Raw genomic sequence first — 16,463 nt, forward strand, 5'->3', positions numbered from 1 at the left:
GAGACAGACAGTGACAGTGACAGAGAGAGAGAGACAGATGGAAAGAAAGGAAAGAAGGGGAAAGAAGGAAGAAGGGGTGAGGGGAGACAGACAGCGACAGAGAGAGAGAGAGGATGGAAAGAAGAGGGGAAAGAAGGAAGAAGGGGTGAGAGGGAGACAGACAGTGACAGAGAGAGAGAGGAAGGAAAGAAGAGGGAAAGAAGGAAGAAGGGGTGAGAGGGAGACAGACAGTGACAGAGAGAGAGAGAGAGGAGGAAGGAAAGAAGAAGAAGGGGTGAGAGGGAAAGAAGGAAGAGAGAGGATGGAAAGAAGAGGGGAAAGAAGGAAGAGAGGGAGACAGACAGAGACAGAGAGAGAGAGGATGGAAAGAAGAGGGGAAAGAAGGAAGAAGGGGTGAGGGGAGACAGACAGTGACAGAGAGAGAGAGGATGGAAAGAAGAGGAGAAAGAAGGAAGAAGGGGTGAGGGGGAGACAGACAGTGACAGAGAGAGAGAGAGGATGGAAAGAAGGAAGAAGGGGTGAGAGGGAGACAGACAGAGACAGAGAGAGAGAGAGGATGGAAAGAAGGAAGAAGGGGTGAGGGGGAGATGTAGACTCATAGAGAGAAGTCGACAGATGAAGAGAAAAGGCATATATGACATCAGTCTGTCTGAAGGTTGTTTATAACACATGGACCAGTGAGAATGGAAAAGTTATCCCACATTGAGCCAGATACCATTGAAAAACAGTCTACAGTACCTAAGAGGTAAAGCTTTATTCAAGAGGTCATAATGGTCACAAAATAACATATGGGCAATGATTAAAATCTCAAACTGTAAAAGGCCCAATCAATTATAAATAATTATACAAATAAAAAACAAAAAATAAACTTAAAATACAAAAAATAAACTATCTATTAAATACATGGGAGTGGCTGTGGATCCAACTTTTCTAGACCCCTCATTCCGATGGCTAAAGGTCCCGAAGCTTCTTTACACACAGTCTCTGTTCTACTTGAGAACAAGCTACTCAGGTGAATGGTGCTCGTTTAATGAAGTTAGATCAAAGCTGAATCAATGTCTGCCAGATCACACACAATGATGGTATTCTACATAACAGAACCCAATATAATAGTGTAGTATCAAATTACTGCAAGACAAAACACCACCTCATTTCTTATGAGATTTTAGGATGATTGTGCAAATGGGCACATTTTTCTCTCATGTGGCCAAAACTCAACAGCATGTGCCACTAGGCAAAATATGTGCTATGATTGAAACTAGACACAGGTATGCAGATGCTGCATGGACGTTTCACCGGTAAAACATGAAGATTATCAGTCACAATTGACTGAGAAATGTGAAGGGAGGTGCGTAAAGTAGAGAATCTTGCACATGCAGAAGTGTCGGGACCTTTAGCTGTCGGGAAGAAGGGTTCAGAAAAGCTGTATTCACAGCCTCAACCTGAATATAATATACCAGAGGTTATGAGCTTCACTCTGACTGGAGCTGGTTGTCCAGGAGTGTGTAACAGTGGAGAAAGAGAGGTACAATATCCACCACCGGTTGTGTCTATAATATATAGTATCTGTAGGCTATGTCAGTGGAGCGCAAGGCATCAGGTGTCCCAGGCAAACTGCTAGAGTTAAGAAGATTACTGGATCTGACAGTCAGAACCACACACACACACTCAAACATACACACTCCCACGCTCAGGTACTGATATACACCCAAACGTTTGTGTGCAGACAAACACACCCCCTTGGAAGTCAGTGCTGTTTCTGATGTTGTGTGTTTGTAGCGTCTGGTTGGTCGATGAGCTGGCCTATCCATCATCCTCCTAATAGGTGTCCCATTGTGATTGACAGAAACAGCCCTGAGAGAAGGAGAAGGAGATAGAGCAAGGGAGAAGGAGAGCGAGAGAGGGAGAAGGAGAGAGAGAAGGAGAAGGAGAGAGAGAATGAGAAGTAGAGAGAGAGAGGGAGAAGGAGAGTGAGAGGATGAGGGAAAAGAGAGAAACATACTAAGAGTGAGAGAACACTTCAGACTGACTGAAAGTCCAATGACACACGTCTAAAACACAACCAACACGTGAGGGTGGGAGGCAGTACCTGTGGCCTCTGTGTGTAGTTTGGAGCTGTCCGTGTTGGTCACTTGACAGGAAACAAAGGTTTTCCGTCCCTCCTTCTTATCCAATGAGCAGGTGAGCAGCACTGTACTACCCAATGGGATGGGGCTTTAGGGAGTAGAGGCGGGATACAGTATTTGTCATAACCAGGAAATGTGGTCAGGAAAAATCTAGAACCTCACTTAGAACCCTACAATAATTACATTACATTTAAGTCATTTAGCAGATAATGACCACAATACCATGAAAACATGTTTTTAGAGCTTAATAAGCTGTGAGTGAGTGATGGAGAGAGTGAGGAAGGGAGTGAGGGAGAAAGTGTGTGTACCTGCGGTAGTTGATGTTAAAGGTTGGCAGTCATGACAGGCCCAGAGAGGTAGGTGGCGTGGGTCCCCGTTACAGTGTCAATCATGGTAGCTATTGCCCCCCCCATGGACGTGCCTGGAATCGCACACATCATTTATAAACAGTATACTTCAGACTAAATATGATGTTTGAATGCTAGCAGTTGATTGTGTCATTTTTACAGAGATACACACACAAGGACAAACATTGTCACAGTATACACATGCCATCAGCACACACACACAAACAGCTCACCCCGGGGGTCCCTCCAGTAGGTGGCCAGCCTGGAACACACACACACACTTCTGCTCCTGCTTGTTGACAAACACGACGTACTCGAAAGCTGCACGCTGCTCCTTGATGTTCCGCGTGAACAGACATGCCTTCGACTGAATGATCTTACTCAAATACACCCCACCTTGGAAGGAGAAACACACATACAGACAACATCTTACTCAGATACACCCCACCTTGTAAGGAGAAACACACATACAGACAACATCTTACTCAGATACACCCCACCTTGGAAGGAGAAACACACATACAGACAACATCTTACTCAGATACACCCCACCTTGTAAGGAGAAACACACATACAGACAACATCTTACTCAGATACACCCCACCTTGGAAGGAGAAACACACATACAGACAACATCTTACTCAGATACACCCCACCTTGGAAGGAGAAACACACATACAGACAACATCTTACTCAGATACACCCCACCTTGGAAGGAGAAACACACATACAGACAACATCTTACTCAGATACACCCCACCTTGGAAGGAGAGACACACATACAGACAACATCTTACTCAGATACACCCCACCTTGGAAGGAGAAACACACATACAGACAACATCTTACTCAGACACTATGCCCAGTTTATGAGAGAGACAGGATTATACAAACACGTTTTTTTACGCCACATTTTAGTCATTTATCTTGTCCAGAGCGACTTACAGTAGTGAGTGCATGCATTTTCGTACACACACACACCATCCATATGTGGAAGAAACCCTTCCTTACTGTACCTGTGGCGTACTTGAGGGAGCGGTTATAGCTGGGCAGTCTTCTCCAGACCCCCCACTTCTTCTCTCCGTCATCTGTCTCTACCTCACACTGGCTGTTATAGTGCTCATACAAACGCCTCATGTCGGAGCCCCAGGACGAGTTGGGCAGGCTGAAGTCCCGTGGCTGGAAAGAGAAAGACCAGGGCAGCACCTAGTGGACAAACACTACTATTACACCCTCATCCATACTTTATTACAGTATTATCTGACCGAGTACAGGGAGTCCCACTGTATGACAACAGAACAGCATGACACGGCAGAAACATTCAGAAAGAAATACATTACTGCACATTTTACAATGCACATTGTGGGGAAAAAAATACAGTTTCTATCGGCAGTAACGTTCGGGAAAAGGGAACCATGACAAATGTTTAGGTAAGATGAATCATGACTCACATGTTCTCACTCACATTGCCCTTGACAGTAGGCTACACTAATGTCAGGGCTGTTTGTAGCTAGCTAAATATGTGTGACTGTGTGTGTTTCTGGACCTACCGCAATGGTTCGGACACTGTTGATAGAGGACCAGGGAAGCTGGACCCTCTTTGAGTCATTTGTTGTCTGATGTTGGTGTTGAAATTTCCCTTTGAGATTTCACGTCCCATTATTTGGCATAGTCCCCTGGCCATCTGCTGCACTCCTCCTGTTCGTATCATGATGACAATCCTGGGGTAAGATTGCCAAGCCCTATTCTGATGTAACTACAAGTTACTGTAACGTTACGGTTACTACTAGCCAGCCCTTCAGCTTTACTGACTAGTGGCTGTTGTATGATAGCAATACACATTCAGAATCAAACCTAACATAGAACTATAACTTTCTACTGTAACAAACTAACAACAGGAGGATACATACGGAGCTTTGTCAATTTTGTATCGCCTCGGTTTGGCTGGTAGAATGACTTTCATGTGTATCTCATCGCCCCACGCGTCATGCTGGTCATGTGATCTGTATCGTTCACTGTAATTGGCAGCGAAGGGCGGATTTTCCGGCTACATAGGTTAGTTACCATGCCAACGTAGACAGACTCTCCTCTGTCTATTGAGACGCTGACATTTTGTAACCATATATTCGTTTATTGTGCAGTCTTTGTTAAAGGAAGATAGATAGAAGAGATACGTGTGACTATTTATTTCAAATAAACTGCCAACAGGATGTTTGGTTGTGAGGAACGACGTTCCAAAAACAAACTTGTGCAGAGGGCGAGAGACAGAATCAAGGTAAGCATGTCACTACTAAGCAAAAAAAAAAGACAAAAAAGTGGTCAGATACCTATAGCTAAGTGGCTGGAACTGTGTTATAGTCTGCATTTTCACTATTTTTTAAAGAAAGATGGTGAGATGACGAACCGCATTGCAGAGCTGGACAGGTGTGTAAACTATTTCGTTCTGTACTGTTGGGCTAATTGTAACTGCAACGTTTGATACGTTTTCCCTGAAATACCTTGAAGTTACAGTCCGAACCCCCCTTCTCTTTCCGTCTCTCAGTATCTGTGGTGTGATGCAAAAGGCTAAGTTTGAGGGCTCCACCCAGGCTGGTTCCATGAAGACCCTGAAGCTGAGAGAGCTGACCCAGCAGAGAGAGACTGAGCTGAGAAAGACTGCTCTGACGATGGTGAGAGAGTGGAGGGGTGCTGAAACAGGGCCCTGTCTCCTCAGCAACACTAAAAAAGTACTTCCGGGTCACAGAATTTCAGAATAAATGTCTGCACGAAATAGCAGTAGTGTTAATAGCCTAAATGCCCCCAATGCAATCACTGTGTATGGAATAAATATGGGCTTGTAGAGCAAATACTATTCTAGGTGCCGCAGTAGAAGTGTTGTAGGGAATACTCAGTAGGGTCTGTCAAATGTATTTATGGTGTAATTTCATAGGGCTGTGAATGACACAGATCAAGATAGCTTAGGATTCAACACAATCGTACCTGGGCCTGAACCCCGCCCTGTGCAACTAGGTCCTGGACTTCCTGACGGGCTGCCCCCAGGTGGTGAAGGTACTGTAGAAAAAAACACCTCCACTTCGCTGATACTCAACACTGGGGCCCCTTAAGGATGCGTGCCCTGTCCTGTACTCCCTGTTCACCCATGACTGCGTGGCCATGCACGCCTCCAACTCAATCATCAAGTTTGCAGACGACACAACAGTAGTAGGCCTGATTACCAACAATGAAGAGACAGCCTACAGGGAGGAGGTGAGGGCTCTGGGAGTGTGGTGCCAGGAAAATAACCTCTCACCCAATGTCAACAAAACAAAGGAGCTGATCAGGGACTTCAGGAAACAGCAGATGGAGCACCCCCCTATCCACATCGATGTGACCGCAGTGAAGAAGGTGGAAAGCTTCAAGTTCCTCGCGTACACATCACTGACAAACGGAAATGGTTCACCTACACAGACAGTGTGGTGAAGAAGGTGCAACAGCACCACTTCAACCTCAGGAGGCTGAAGAAATTTGGCTTGGTACCTAAAATCCTCACAAACTTTTACAGATGCACAATTGAGTGCATCCTGTTGGGCTGTATCACTACCTGGTACGGCAACTGCACTGCCCGCAACCGCAGGGCTCTCCAGAGAGTGGTGCGGTCTGCCCAACGCATCACCGGGGGCAAACTACCTGCCCTCCAGGACATCTACAGCACCCAATGTCACAGGAAGGGCAAAAAGATCATCAAGGACAACAACCACCCGAGCCACTGCCTGTTCACCCCGCTATCATCCAGAAGACGAGGTCAGTACAGGTGCATCAAAGCTGGGACTGAGAGACTGAAAAACAGCTTCTATCTCAAGGCCATCAAACTGTTAGATACTGTTAAATAGCCATCACTAGCACATTAGAGGCCACTTTAATAATGTTTACATATGTTGCATTATTCATCTTATATGTATATACTGTATTCTACTGCATCTTAGTCTATGCCGCTCTGACATTGCTCGCCCAAATATTTATATATTCTTAATTCCTTTCCTTTACTTTAGATTGTGTGTATTGTTGTGAAATTGTTAGATATTACTGTTAGTTATTACTGCACTGTTGATGCTAGAAACACAAGCATTACGCTACACTCACAATAACATCTGCTAAACACGTATGTGACAAATAACATTTAATTTGATTTAATTTTCACTGTTGTCAAACAGCTTAAATTGGGGTGCCTAGACACTATAATGTACAAATATAGCACTGTACAGGATGGAACACTGTATTATTCAGAGCTCAATGAAATGACACCATATATACATTCTACAGACCATACTGACTATTCCCTACAATGCTTCTACTGCGACACCTAGGATAGTTTTTGCTCTATAAGCCAACATGTATTCCTTATACAGTGATTTGCATCGTGGCCACTGGAATGGGTGGAGTAAAAGGCCAGCAACACTAAATGACACCATTACATTCTACAGACCCTGAGCACTCCCCACCCCATTTTTACATCTGCACAAATCGTATAGTGTCCAGGCACCCCAATTTAAGATGTTTGACCACAACTCTTCCTATGACCTAGCTTTTTGTTCTAACTCATCTGATTTGTGTTTTAGGAACTCTAGTGAGTAGACTGGGCCCTGGTTTTATGGACACACAATCAATCGCTTTTCCCTTGTGCAATTTGTCTGTGCAATACAACAAAAATACATTTTTTTTTTCTTAAACATTACATTTTATATTGCATCCTTAAACAATAGCACCAGTAAATAAACAAGAATCATACAGTCAATATATATATATATTATGTTTAATGTATATATTTTTTACCAGTAGGCTATTAAGCGCCAACCATTTTCTCAATATGCTCCACCTTATAATATTCTTTATCTTACTGTACATTGACTCTGTAACGGTACCCCCTGTATATAGCCTCGCTATTGTTATTTTACTGCTGCTCTTTAATTATTTGTAACTTTTATGTAATTTTTTAAATTTAAATGTATTAAATCATTATTTATTTAACTTTGTTATTGATATATATATATATATTTTTTTTAATTATTTGTTTTTTTTGTGTTATTAATTATTATATATTTTTTTAAAACTGCATTGTTGGTCTGGGCTTTTAAGTAAGCATTTACTGTAAGGTCTACTACATCTGTTGTATTCGGGGCATGTTTGATTTGATTTATATAAAGTACTAATTCTCTATAGTTTAGATTTTTACCCCATGTAGTTATTATATTTCTCCTAATTTTAACATTATGCACATAGCTGCAAAAAAATATTATATTTTGTGGCAGACACAGCGTTTTACCGCAGACTTTTATTTTGAAGGCATAATCAGGAAACCTGAAGTATAAATTAATGTGGATAGGATCCAGCTAGTTTTCTTGCCATGAAGCTAATCCCTGTCTCCATACCGTTTTAGAGACCTTGTTCTCTTAGGGGACGTTATTAAATAACCTATTATCAGCCCTTTCATGAAGGTTCGTAGCATATCTCTAACCTATTCCTCTGACTGAGGAAAATTAATGGTCTTATTCTTGTTAATTTGTGTTGCAGTGTCCTTTACACACGTACACTGTCAAAGCAATCACACATTTGTAACACCAGGCAGGGGTAAAAGTAGGCTACACATTGTCAAGTTTTCCATATAGGACACACCAACTTATGAATTGCTTGCATTGTCCATATTTGTACCAGAACTTCAACTACAGCTTCCCTGTATGTACAGTACATGCTCTCCATGATGTCTTCTTTCTGTGTGTGTGCAGGTCCGTAGAGCAGCACTGCAGGCCCTCCTGGAGCATGAGAGACAGCAGTACGTCATAGAGCTCAACAGACTGGGCAAGACCATCTACAAACAGAGAGTCTAGACTCTAGTCTCTACTAGACCCATAACAACACCAAAGACCATCTGAAGTTTATACTGAAAGCCATCTCGCAGCTAGAATGTGTGAACAAATATAGAATACTTTGAAGTATTAATGTGAAAACATTTACTCACAACCATCTACAAGCATCTTATTTTCAATCAGACCTTTTTTTATGTATGTAAATACAACGATGTAAAACTGCAATCCTAAAGATAAAACACATTAATGTGTGTTTTATCTTTAGGATTATAGTTTTACATCGTTGTATTTCCATAAATAAAAAAAGGTCTGATCTGTACAGAAGCAGAGTGGATAAACTGATTCTGTAAAAGTACACTTTTAAGATATTTACATTCCAGTAAACAAATTACTGGGCCTCATGTCACCTTAACAAAACAGGAATTTGTGTGACAGTCAGGGAGGTAGCACTGTACATAAACAAAACACATATTTGGTTAACAAACATGTGTCCTTGTCAACAGCAAGCAAGACCAAAAACATCTACCTATACACAGTCTGGCATTTGTCCATTAAGTATAACTTTCTACTGGTCATTTGCTTCAGTCTTTGAGGGGTAATTATGTAACATATGAGCTCACTACGTTTAACATACTGTATTGTAGCTCACAATGACAGGTCCAATCTCTCCAGCCATATCTGGTACACTTGGTCATGCAGGGTTGGAGACTGTAACACAGACTGAGAAAGTAACTGGAATTTCCAGATGAACAAAAAGGAGAGCAGTCGTTGATAATATCAATCAGATCGATCCAGTTTAATACAATCATTCAGGGAGACACCTCCAGAACAGAAGCATAGAAAATGTCCAACGGGGCTCTTGGAGACAGAACCTTCCTATTCTAATCAGACAGTACCAAATGTTCTCTAAAATATCAGACAGAGAGGCTTGGAGTCAATACAAAGACAGTGACTTTGCCACTATAAAGGTCAATCATACATCTATGCACTATAAAGGTCAATCATAGGTCTATGCACTATAAAGGTCAATCATAGGTCTATGCACTATAAAGGTCAATCATACATCTATGCACTATAAAGGTCAATCATACATCTATGCACTATAAAGGTCAATCATAGGTCTATGCACTATAAAGGTCAATCATACATCTATGCACTATAAAGGTCAATCATACATCTATGCACTATAAAGGTCAATCATACATCTATGCACTATAAAGGTCAATCATAGGTCTATGCACTATAAAGGTCAATCATACATCTATGCACTATAAAGGTCAATCATACATCTATGCACTATAAAGGTCAATCATACATCTATGCACTATAAAGGTCAATCATACATCTATGCACTATAAAGGTCAATCATACAACCATGCATAATAAATATTTAATAGACAATTGAACCAGATGGGCATGCACCTGCACTCTTCTCTAGAACCTTTGCAACATTCAGAAGTCACCTCAGAGACACCTTGCTCCATCTCTAAGGGAATTAGCCCTAACCTCTTTCAGTCATTCCTACATTAATGTACTGTACCATAGGATGAAACTCACTAATTAAAAAATGTAATGTCTCCCTTCCTTACCTGCATACATAAACTAACACTGGGTTTTCCAAACCCTTCTTGTTTTTTATTTTCCTGAGTATTGAGAGGTACAGTGAAGTGAAGGTGGTTGTAGGTGGTGAATGTTATGAGCTGCACAACGATGATGTGTATGGGTGTGTGTGCATCACGGCAAGCATGAGGGAGGGAGGGAGGCTGATAGTGTCGTCCAAGTCTTCATTTTGGGGCCTCTGTGATTCCACACAGCTTCCTGCAAAACAACAAAGAAAATAACAATAACAACCATTAGTTATCGATAGCATGTGAGCACCCAGTAACCACAGAACTACATGACACACAGTACACCGTGACCATAGAAGTCTTCCATAATGGTGACCACAAGCCTGTGTTACTGGGTGTGTGTGAGTGTGCCTGAATGCCTGGGTGTGTATCTGCTCTTTACCGTCCTTCCTCATTGGTCTGGTCCACAAAGGCACACAGTGCCTTGTCCCGCTCCAGAATCTGCTGTTTCAACGCCTGGATCTCCTCCTGAGCTTTCTTCTTCTGTGCTTCTTGATCATCTAGAGGGGAGCGAGGGATAATGAGAGAGGGGTGGAAAGCGGGAGGGTGGGAAAAAAAATACAGAAGGAAATGGGTAGATAAGGAGGAAAGAGGGAAATGGGGAGGGCAGGAAAAAATGTATTTAGAGAAAGGTGGTGAGGTCTGGGGTCCACTCAACAACCAAGAATTCACAAAATGGGACAAACACCAAATTGAGACCATGCAGAATTCTGCAAAAATATCCCCAGTGTAAAATATAAAACACCAAATAATGCATGCAGAGCAGAATTAGGCTGATACCCACTAATGATCAAAATCCAGAAAAGAGACGTTAAATTCTACAACCACCTAAAAGGGAGCAATTCATGACTGAGCTGACGGTATCCCATCACTGCAGTAAAATAGCCATCGTACCTTTGACTTTCTGAAGGGCCGCCGACGCCTCAGTCTTCTTTTTCTCCGCATCAGCCTGAGGAGAAAAAAAGAGGGGGGATGAGGAAGATGAGGACTGGTATGTGAAGCATTGTGGGCCTTATCTAGCTAGGCCTTATTAAGGGCTACATAAGGCATACAATGTGTCCTTCATAATATGCACTTTGTTTAAAGTGTGACTAATCCTTTTTGTGACTAATCTGACTGATCACTGCTAAGAGAATACCTGGCAGAATTCCTCTCACATGCCACTCAACACAAAACATACAGTACCTTCAGAAAGTATTCACACCCCTTGACTTTTTCCAAATTTTGTTGTGATACAAAACATGTTAGAATCCCCTTCGGCAGCGATTACAGTGTGAGCACACAGCTTTGCACATCTGATTGTACAATATTTGCCCATTATTCTTCAAAACATTATTGAAGCTCTTTCAAATTTTTCATTGCTCGACAGCCATTTTCATGTCTTGCCATAGATATTCAAGATGATTCAAGTCAAAACTGTAACTAGGCCACTCAGGAACATTCAATGGCGTCTTGGTAAGCAACTCCAGTGTATATTTGGCCTTGTGTTTTAGGTTATTGTCCAGCTGAAAGGTGAATTTGTCTCCCAGTGTCTGTTGGAAAGCAGACTGAACCAGGTTTTCATCTAGGATTTTGCCTGTGCTTAGCTCTATTCCAAACATTTTTAACATAAAAAAACTCCCTAGTCCTTGCCGATGACAAGCACACCCATAACACGATGCAGCCACCAACATGCTTGAAAATATGAAGAGTGGTGATGTGTTGTGTTGGATTTGCCCCAAACATAAAGAGTTGTATTCAGGAGAAAAATGAAAATTTTCCTCATTATTTGCAGTATTACTTAAGTGCCTTAATGCAAACAGGATTCCTGTTTTGGAATATTTTTTATTTTGTACAGACTTCCTTCTTTTCAATCTGTCCTTGAGGCTAGTATTGTGGAGTAACTACAATGTTGTTGATCCATCCTCAGTTTTCTCCTATCACAGCCAATAAACTCTGTTTTAAAAATCACAATTAGCTTCATGGTGAAATCCCTGAGTGGTTTCCTTCCTCAACAGCCACTGAGGACGCCTGTATCTTTGTAGTGACTGGGTGTATTGATATTGGTTCAAAATGTAATTAATAACTTCACCACGTTCAAAGGTGTCCTACCAAAAGGTGTCCTTCTTTGCGAGGCACTGGAAAACCTCCTTGGTCTTTGTGGTTGAATCTGTGCTTGAAACTCACTGCTGGACTGAGGGACCTTAAAAATAATTGTATGTGTGGGGTACTTAGATGGGGTAATCATTATGTGGGGTAATCATGTTAAATAAACACTTGTGGCACACAGAGTGATAACATGCAACTTATTATGTGACCTGTTAATCCTTTAGAGTCGATTCAATCTAATTATCATAATATTAAAAAATCCCCATCAAAATCTGTCTTTTTAAGATAGAGGTACTGTATGGGCTGAGTCTCAATCCACTGCATCCACCTTGCACATCTGCAGTGGAAAGTGGCAGAGCTACAATGCTGTTTGTCAGATCAGCATACATCCCGAAAATCGGTCTCCTCACGAAAACTTCTGTAGAGTCCGAACAAGTGTCATCTGAACGTAACCCTGTAACGGGTCAAAAAATGAATGGAAGTATAGAAGTAGTTTTGTGTCCCCATTTTTTTTTTCCCTGAGCTTTCTTATATCTCCTAGATATAGGACAGACACATCAAAAACTTATTGCTTATTATTTATTTTTTGACTGTCTGTTTTGCCATTTATGAATGCGTTATTCAATGCGTTTCTATGTGCTATATTTTTCTTTATGTACCTAAAGATATAAACAATTCCAAACAAATAGCTAAATAATCCATGGTATGACCATCTTAAAACAATTAGCTTAGCAGGAGCACATTTTTACTCCTCAATTTATTTGGGCTTGCCATAACAAAGGTGCTGAATACTTATTGACTCAAGACATTTCAGCTTTTCATTTTTTTATATATTTTTTACACTTTCAGAACACAATACCACTTTGACATTTTGAGGTATTGTGTGTAGATCAATGACACAAAATCTCAATTTAATCCATTTTAACTTTAGGTTGTGAAACAACAAAAAGTAAAGGAGTGTGAATACTTTCTGAAGGCACTGTAATATCTCCCATGTCAGTTTACCTTCTAGTGTGTGTAATCTGCCACAGTGGTGAATGATGTGGTGATGTGGTAATCAGATCAAGTTGCCCTCTAATATGAAACACAAAACATTAACACACCTCACCTGATATACACCTCTACATGTAGGAATATACGTATTACCTTGACTAACCTGTACCCCCGCCCATTGACTTGGTACCGGTACAACCTGTATATAGCCTCGTTATTGTTATGTAATTTTCTTGTGTTACTTTTGATAGAACATTTTTACTTGAGTTTATTTAGTAAATATTTTCTTAACTTTATTTCTTGAACTGCATTGTTGGTTAGGGCTTGTAAGTAAGCATTTCACGGTAAGGTCTACTACACCTGTTGTATTCGGCGCATGTGACAAATTCCATTTGATTTGATGGTGATCGTGAATACAGGGCCCTTACATGAGGGTTAGGAGGACTAATGAATCTACAGAAAATAGGTCAACTGACCATCATCATATCCAACACTCCCACTGTAAGTGAATTTGACCTATAAACATATCACAAGCCAGTCTGTTGCCAATGGTTTCACAATGGATAGGAAGATTGTTTTAGTGCTGCCTTTGTTTCAGTGTTCTAATTCTCTGGTGAGACTTGGTACAGGCATTCTGTTAATGGATTATTATAGACCATAACACGAGTATAAACAGTGCTGTACCTTCTCTATGTAGCAGGTGTCTGTTTGCATAGTGTGTGTGTGTGTGAGCCTACCTTCTCTGTATAACAGGTCTTTAGACTCTTGTCCGCCTCGCCTGTGGCTTTAGCAGACTGCTCCTTCTTCTTAGTCAGCTCCTCTCTCTTGGTGTTGATGGGCTCCAGCTCACCATTCAGCTTCTGGATCTTCATCTTGACCTGGACGATGTCGTTCTCCTTCTGCTTGACCTGAGAGGAGCTCTCCAGAGCGCGGGCTTTAAGACCCCGCAGAGTCAGCTCCTGGCGGACCGCCTGGTACATCAACACCACCATCACACCCACGGCCAGGAACACTAGCACAGACACAACCCGCATACTGCTGGAACAGGACAGAGAGAAGGAAGGAGGTAGAGAAAGAGAGAGGGAGAGAGATATGAGGCTCAAGTCAGGTCCAGTTTGTCTTTCTTGGCTGCTGTCTTGATTGGTCACTCCTCAACCATCCCCGTAGTCAGCCTGTGTGTGTTCACATTCCCTCCCTCTGGTTGCTGATGGCAATCTGTCCTCCTGTAACTGGTTCGACCTGCTAGGTGGAATATTTGGTAGACAAAGATACATCTACTTCCTTGTTTAACTACCACACTCCCACCGATTTTATTTCCCTCCCTCCCCACTTCTCTCTCTCCCTCCCTTCCTCTCTTGCTCTCACCTTGTTTCAGGGGTCATGTTTTATTACTAACAGATATGCTCTCGCTATTGTTTATCTATCTCATTCATTTGCATTTAATTTCTCCTCCCTCTTCCTCTTAGAGGGTACACAGACAACCAGAGATTATGAAATTGTTCCATGTAGTAAGTCATCATTTAGGGTGCAGTGTGTGCTATGGGGAGATTTAAGATCATTAAAGTTCATATTCAGTTTAGAGTGATTAACACAATGTTTAGCATATTAGTATATATATTATGTTCCTTCTGTAAAACACATGATATCCAGTGTATGTGACACTCAAGGTGCGGGTTGATGGTCACTAGACTTGATACTGAATGTTATGGATTATTCTCATATCTGTTGATAGTGATTAACACCAGACTGGATGTACAAGGACTGAGGACACACTGATTATTCATATTGTATTGATGACATTGTGTAAACACTATGATTCTGTAGCAGCTGGCAAAGTAGCAGCCTTTTGTTTTGACTTCCTACCAGCCTCACGGGCTGGTGTTTACTCTGGTGCTGTCTGATTAGGATATAAAGGTCCTGTCTCCAAGAGGCCGGTGTTTACTCTGGTGCTGTCTGATTAGGATATAAAGGGCCTGTCTCCAAGAGGCTGGTGTTTACTCTGGTGCTGTCTGATTAGGATATAAAGGGCCTGTCTCCAAGAGGCCGGTGTTTACTCTGGTGCTGTCTGATTAGGATATAAAGGGCCTGTCTCCAAGAGGCTGGTGTTTACTCTGGTGCTGTCTGATTAGGATATAAAGGGCCTGTCTCCAAGAGGCCGGTGTTTCCTCTGGTGCTGTCTGATTAGGATATAAAGGGCCTGTCTCCAAGAGGCTGGTGTTTACTCTGGTGCTGTCTGATTAGGATATAAAGGGCCTGTCTCCAAGAGGCTGGTGTTTACTCTGGTGCTGTCTGATTAGGATATAAAGGGCCTGTCTCCAAGAGGCCAGTAAGACATTGGGATCATTTGAGTGGGATGGGGAAAGCAACCGACTGTAGACAAAAGTCGAGGAGGGAAGTCGGGGGAGGTGCATCTGCAACAGCCGAAAGTCAGACACTGATGTGGTTTTCCAACAGCAAGGCTCAGTGCAACATGGCAATGTTCCCATTGTTTATAAAAGTTGTTCTTTATTATTTCAAGATAAACATGTCTCCAACCCCCATATCACACACTCACAAACTGAAAATATACAGTGCATTCGGAAATTATTCAGACCCCTTGACTTTTTCAAAATGTTGTTACGTTACAGCCTTATTCTAATATAGATTACATTTTTTTCTCTTCAATTCATCAATAAGCATGCACCCTGTAAGGAAGTCCAGGATCCAGTTGCAGAGGGAGGTGTTTAGTCCCAGGGTCCTTAGTTTGGTACATTTCTATATTTCCTTAAATAGTTTTTACAACGGCGGGGGAGTTCCAAGATTGAGGCGCTTCAACATAGCGCCCCATGTCAGTCATCTACTGTATAGACATTATTGGTTGTAACGTAATGCACCAGATAAGATTTTTTTATTGACTTTACCAACGATTTTGCACTGCTTTTTGTTTTCCTGTAAATTCCTAGTTACTTGACAAGTTACTGGAAACATAGCTAGTGTGGCCTGACCTTAAACTGGCAGAGCTTTATAGGTTAATATGTTTGTCATGACTAAATGTTTATACTAGAACTAAATCAAAGGTAGTCGTAGCCTATAGGCTAGGGCGTGTTTAACAAATTATGATATCATTCCTAATTCGAGTTGCGCATGTTATACAGTATTATCACGTTACCTTTTTACGTTTATATTCCCTCGAATTCCGGAGTGCATTCATCCACTTACTTCCGCGTAGCAGTGCCAGATATGCTAGTGCTATCTGGGAGCCTTGGGACGTCCATACCCTACATCCTAACCTTAAACCCTACCCTTACTCTAACCTTAACCATAATCCTTAGCTAACCTTAAGCATTATTAACCAACTTCAAAGGGAGGTAAGCCCGTCCCAAGGATCCCAGATAGCATGGACCGTGACAGGTGGGCGGGCATGGGGATGGTTTGAGTGAAGCGCTCTCCAAAAGAAAAAAG

At 41.8% G+C, this 16,463-nt stretch overlaps 1 protein-coding gene, 1 long non-coding RNA gene and 1 pseudogene across 3 annotated transcripts; all 3 read right to left on the reverse strand.

Annotated features, from left to right (window-relative positions):
* Positions 1-745: 745 nt before the first annotated feature.
* Positions 746-3,834, reverse strand: LOC127919190 (acyl-coenzyme A thioesterase THEM4-like; annotated as a pseudogene).
* Positions 2,879-3,468, reverse strand: LOC127919197 (uncharacterized). Its single transcript, XR_008102159.1, has 3 exons — positions 3,286-3,468; positions 3,078-3,233; positions 2,879-3,025 (listed from the first exon to the last, which is right to left on the reverse strand). It is a non-coding gene; the product is annotated as an uncharacterized LOC127919197 (long non-coding RNA).
* A 5,251-nt stretch (positions 3,835-9,085) lies between the features above and the next one.
* LOC127919196 (restin homolog) lies at positions 9,086-16,359 on the reverse strand. Of its 2 annotated transcripts, none has more exons than XM_052502618.1 (5): positions 16,171-16,359; positions 13,760-14,057; positions 10,836-10,890; positions 10,324-10,441; positions 9,086-10,131 (listed from the first exon to the last, which is right to left on the reverse strand). In XM_052502618.1, the coding sequence occupies exons 1-5, from the start codon at positions 16,206-16,208 to the stop codon at positions 10,098-10,100; spliced, it is 543 nt and encodes a 180-aa protein (XP_052358578.1). In that variant the 5' UTR covers positions 16,209-16,359; the 3' UTR covers positions 9,086-10,097. The 2 variants fall into 2 exon arrangements, with proteins under 2 accessions (XP_052358578.1, XP_052358577.1); XM_052502617.1 differs by having other exon boundaries at positions 13,760-14,060.
* Between the last annotated feature and the right edge of the window lie 104 nt (positions 16,360-16,463).

This window comes from Oncorhynchus keta, unplaced genomic scaffold (assembly GCF_023373465.1).
Source record: "Oncorhynchus keta strain PuntledgeMale-10-30-2019 unplaced genomic scaffold, Oket_V2 Un_contig_1599_pilon_pilon, whole genome shotgun sequence".
Lineage (NCBI taxonomy): Eukaryota > Metazoa > Chordata > Actinopteri > Salmoniformes > Salmonidae > Oncorhynchus > Oncorhynchus keta.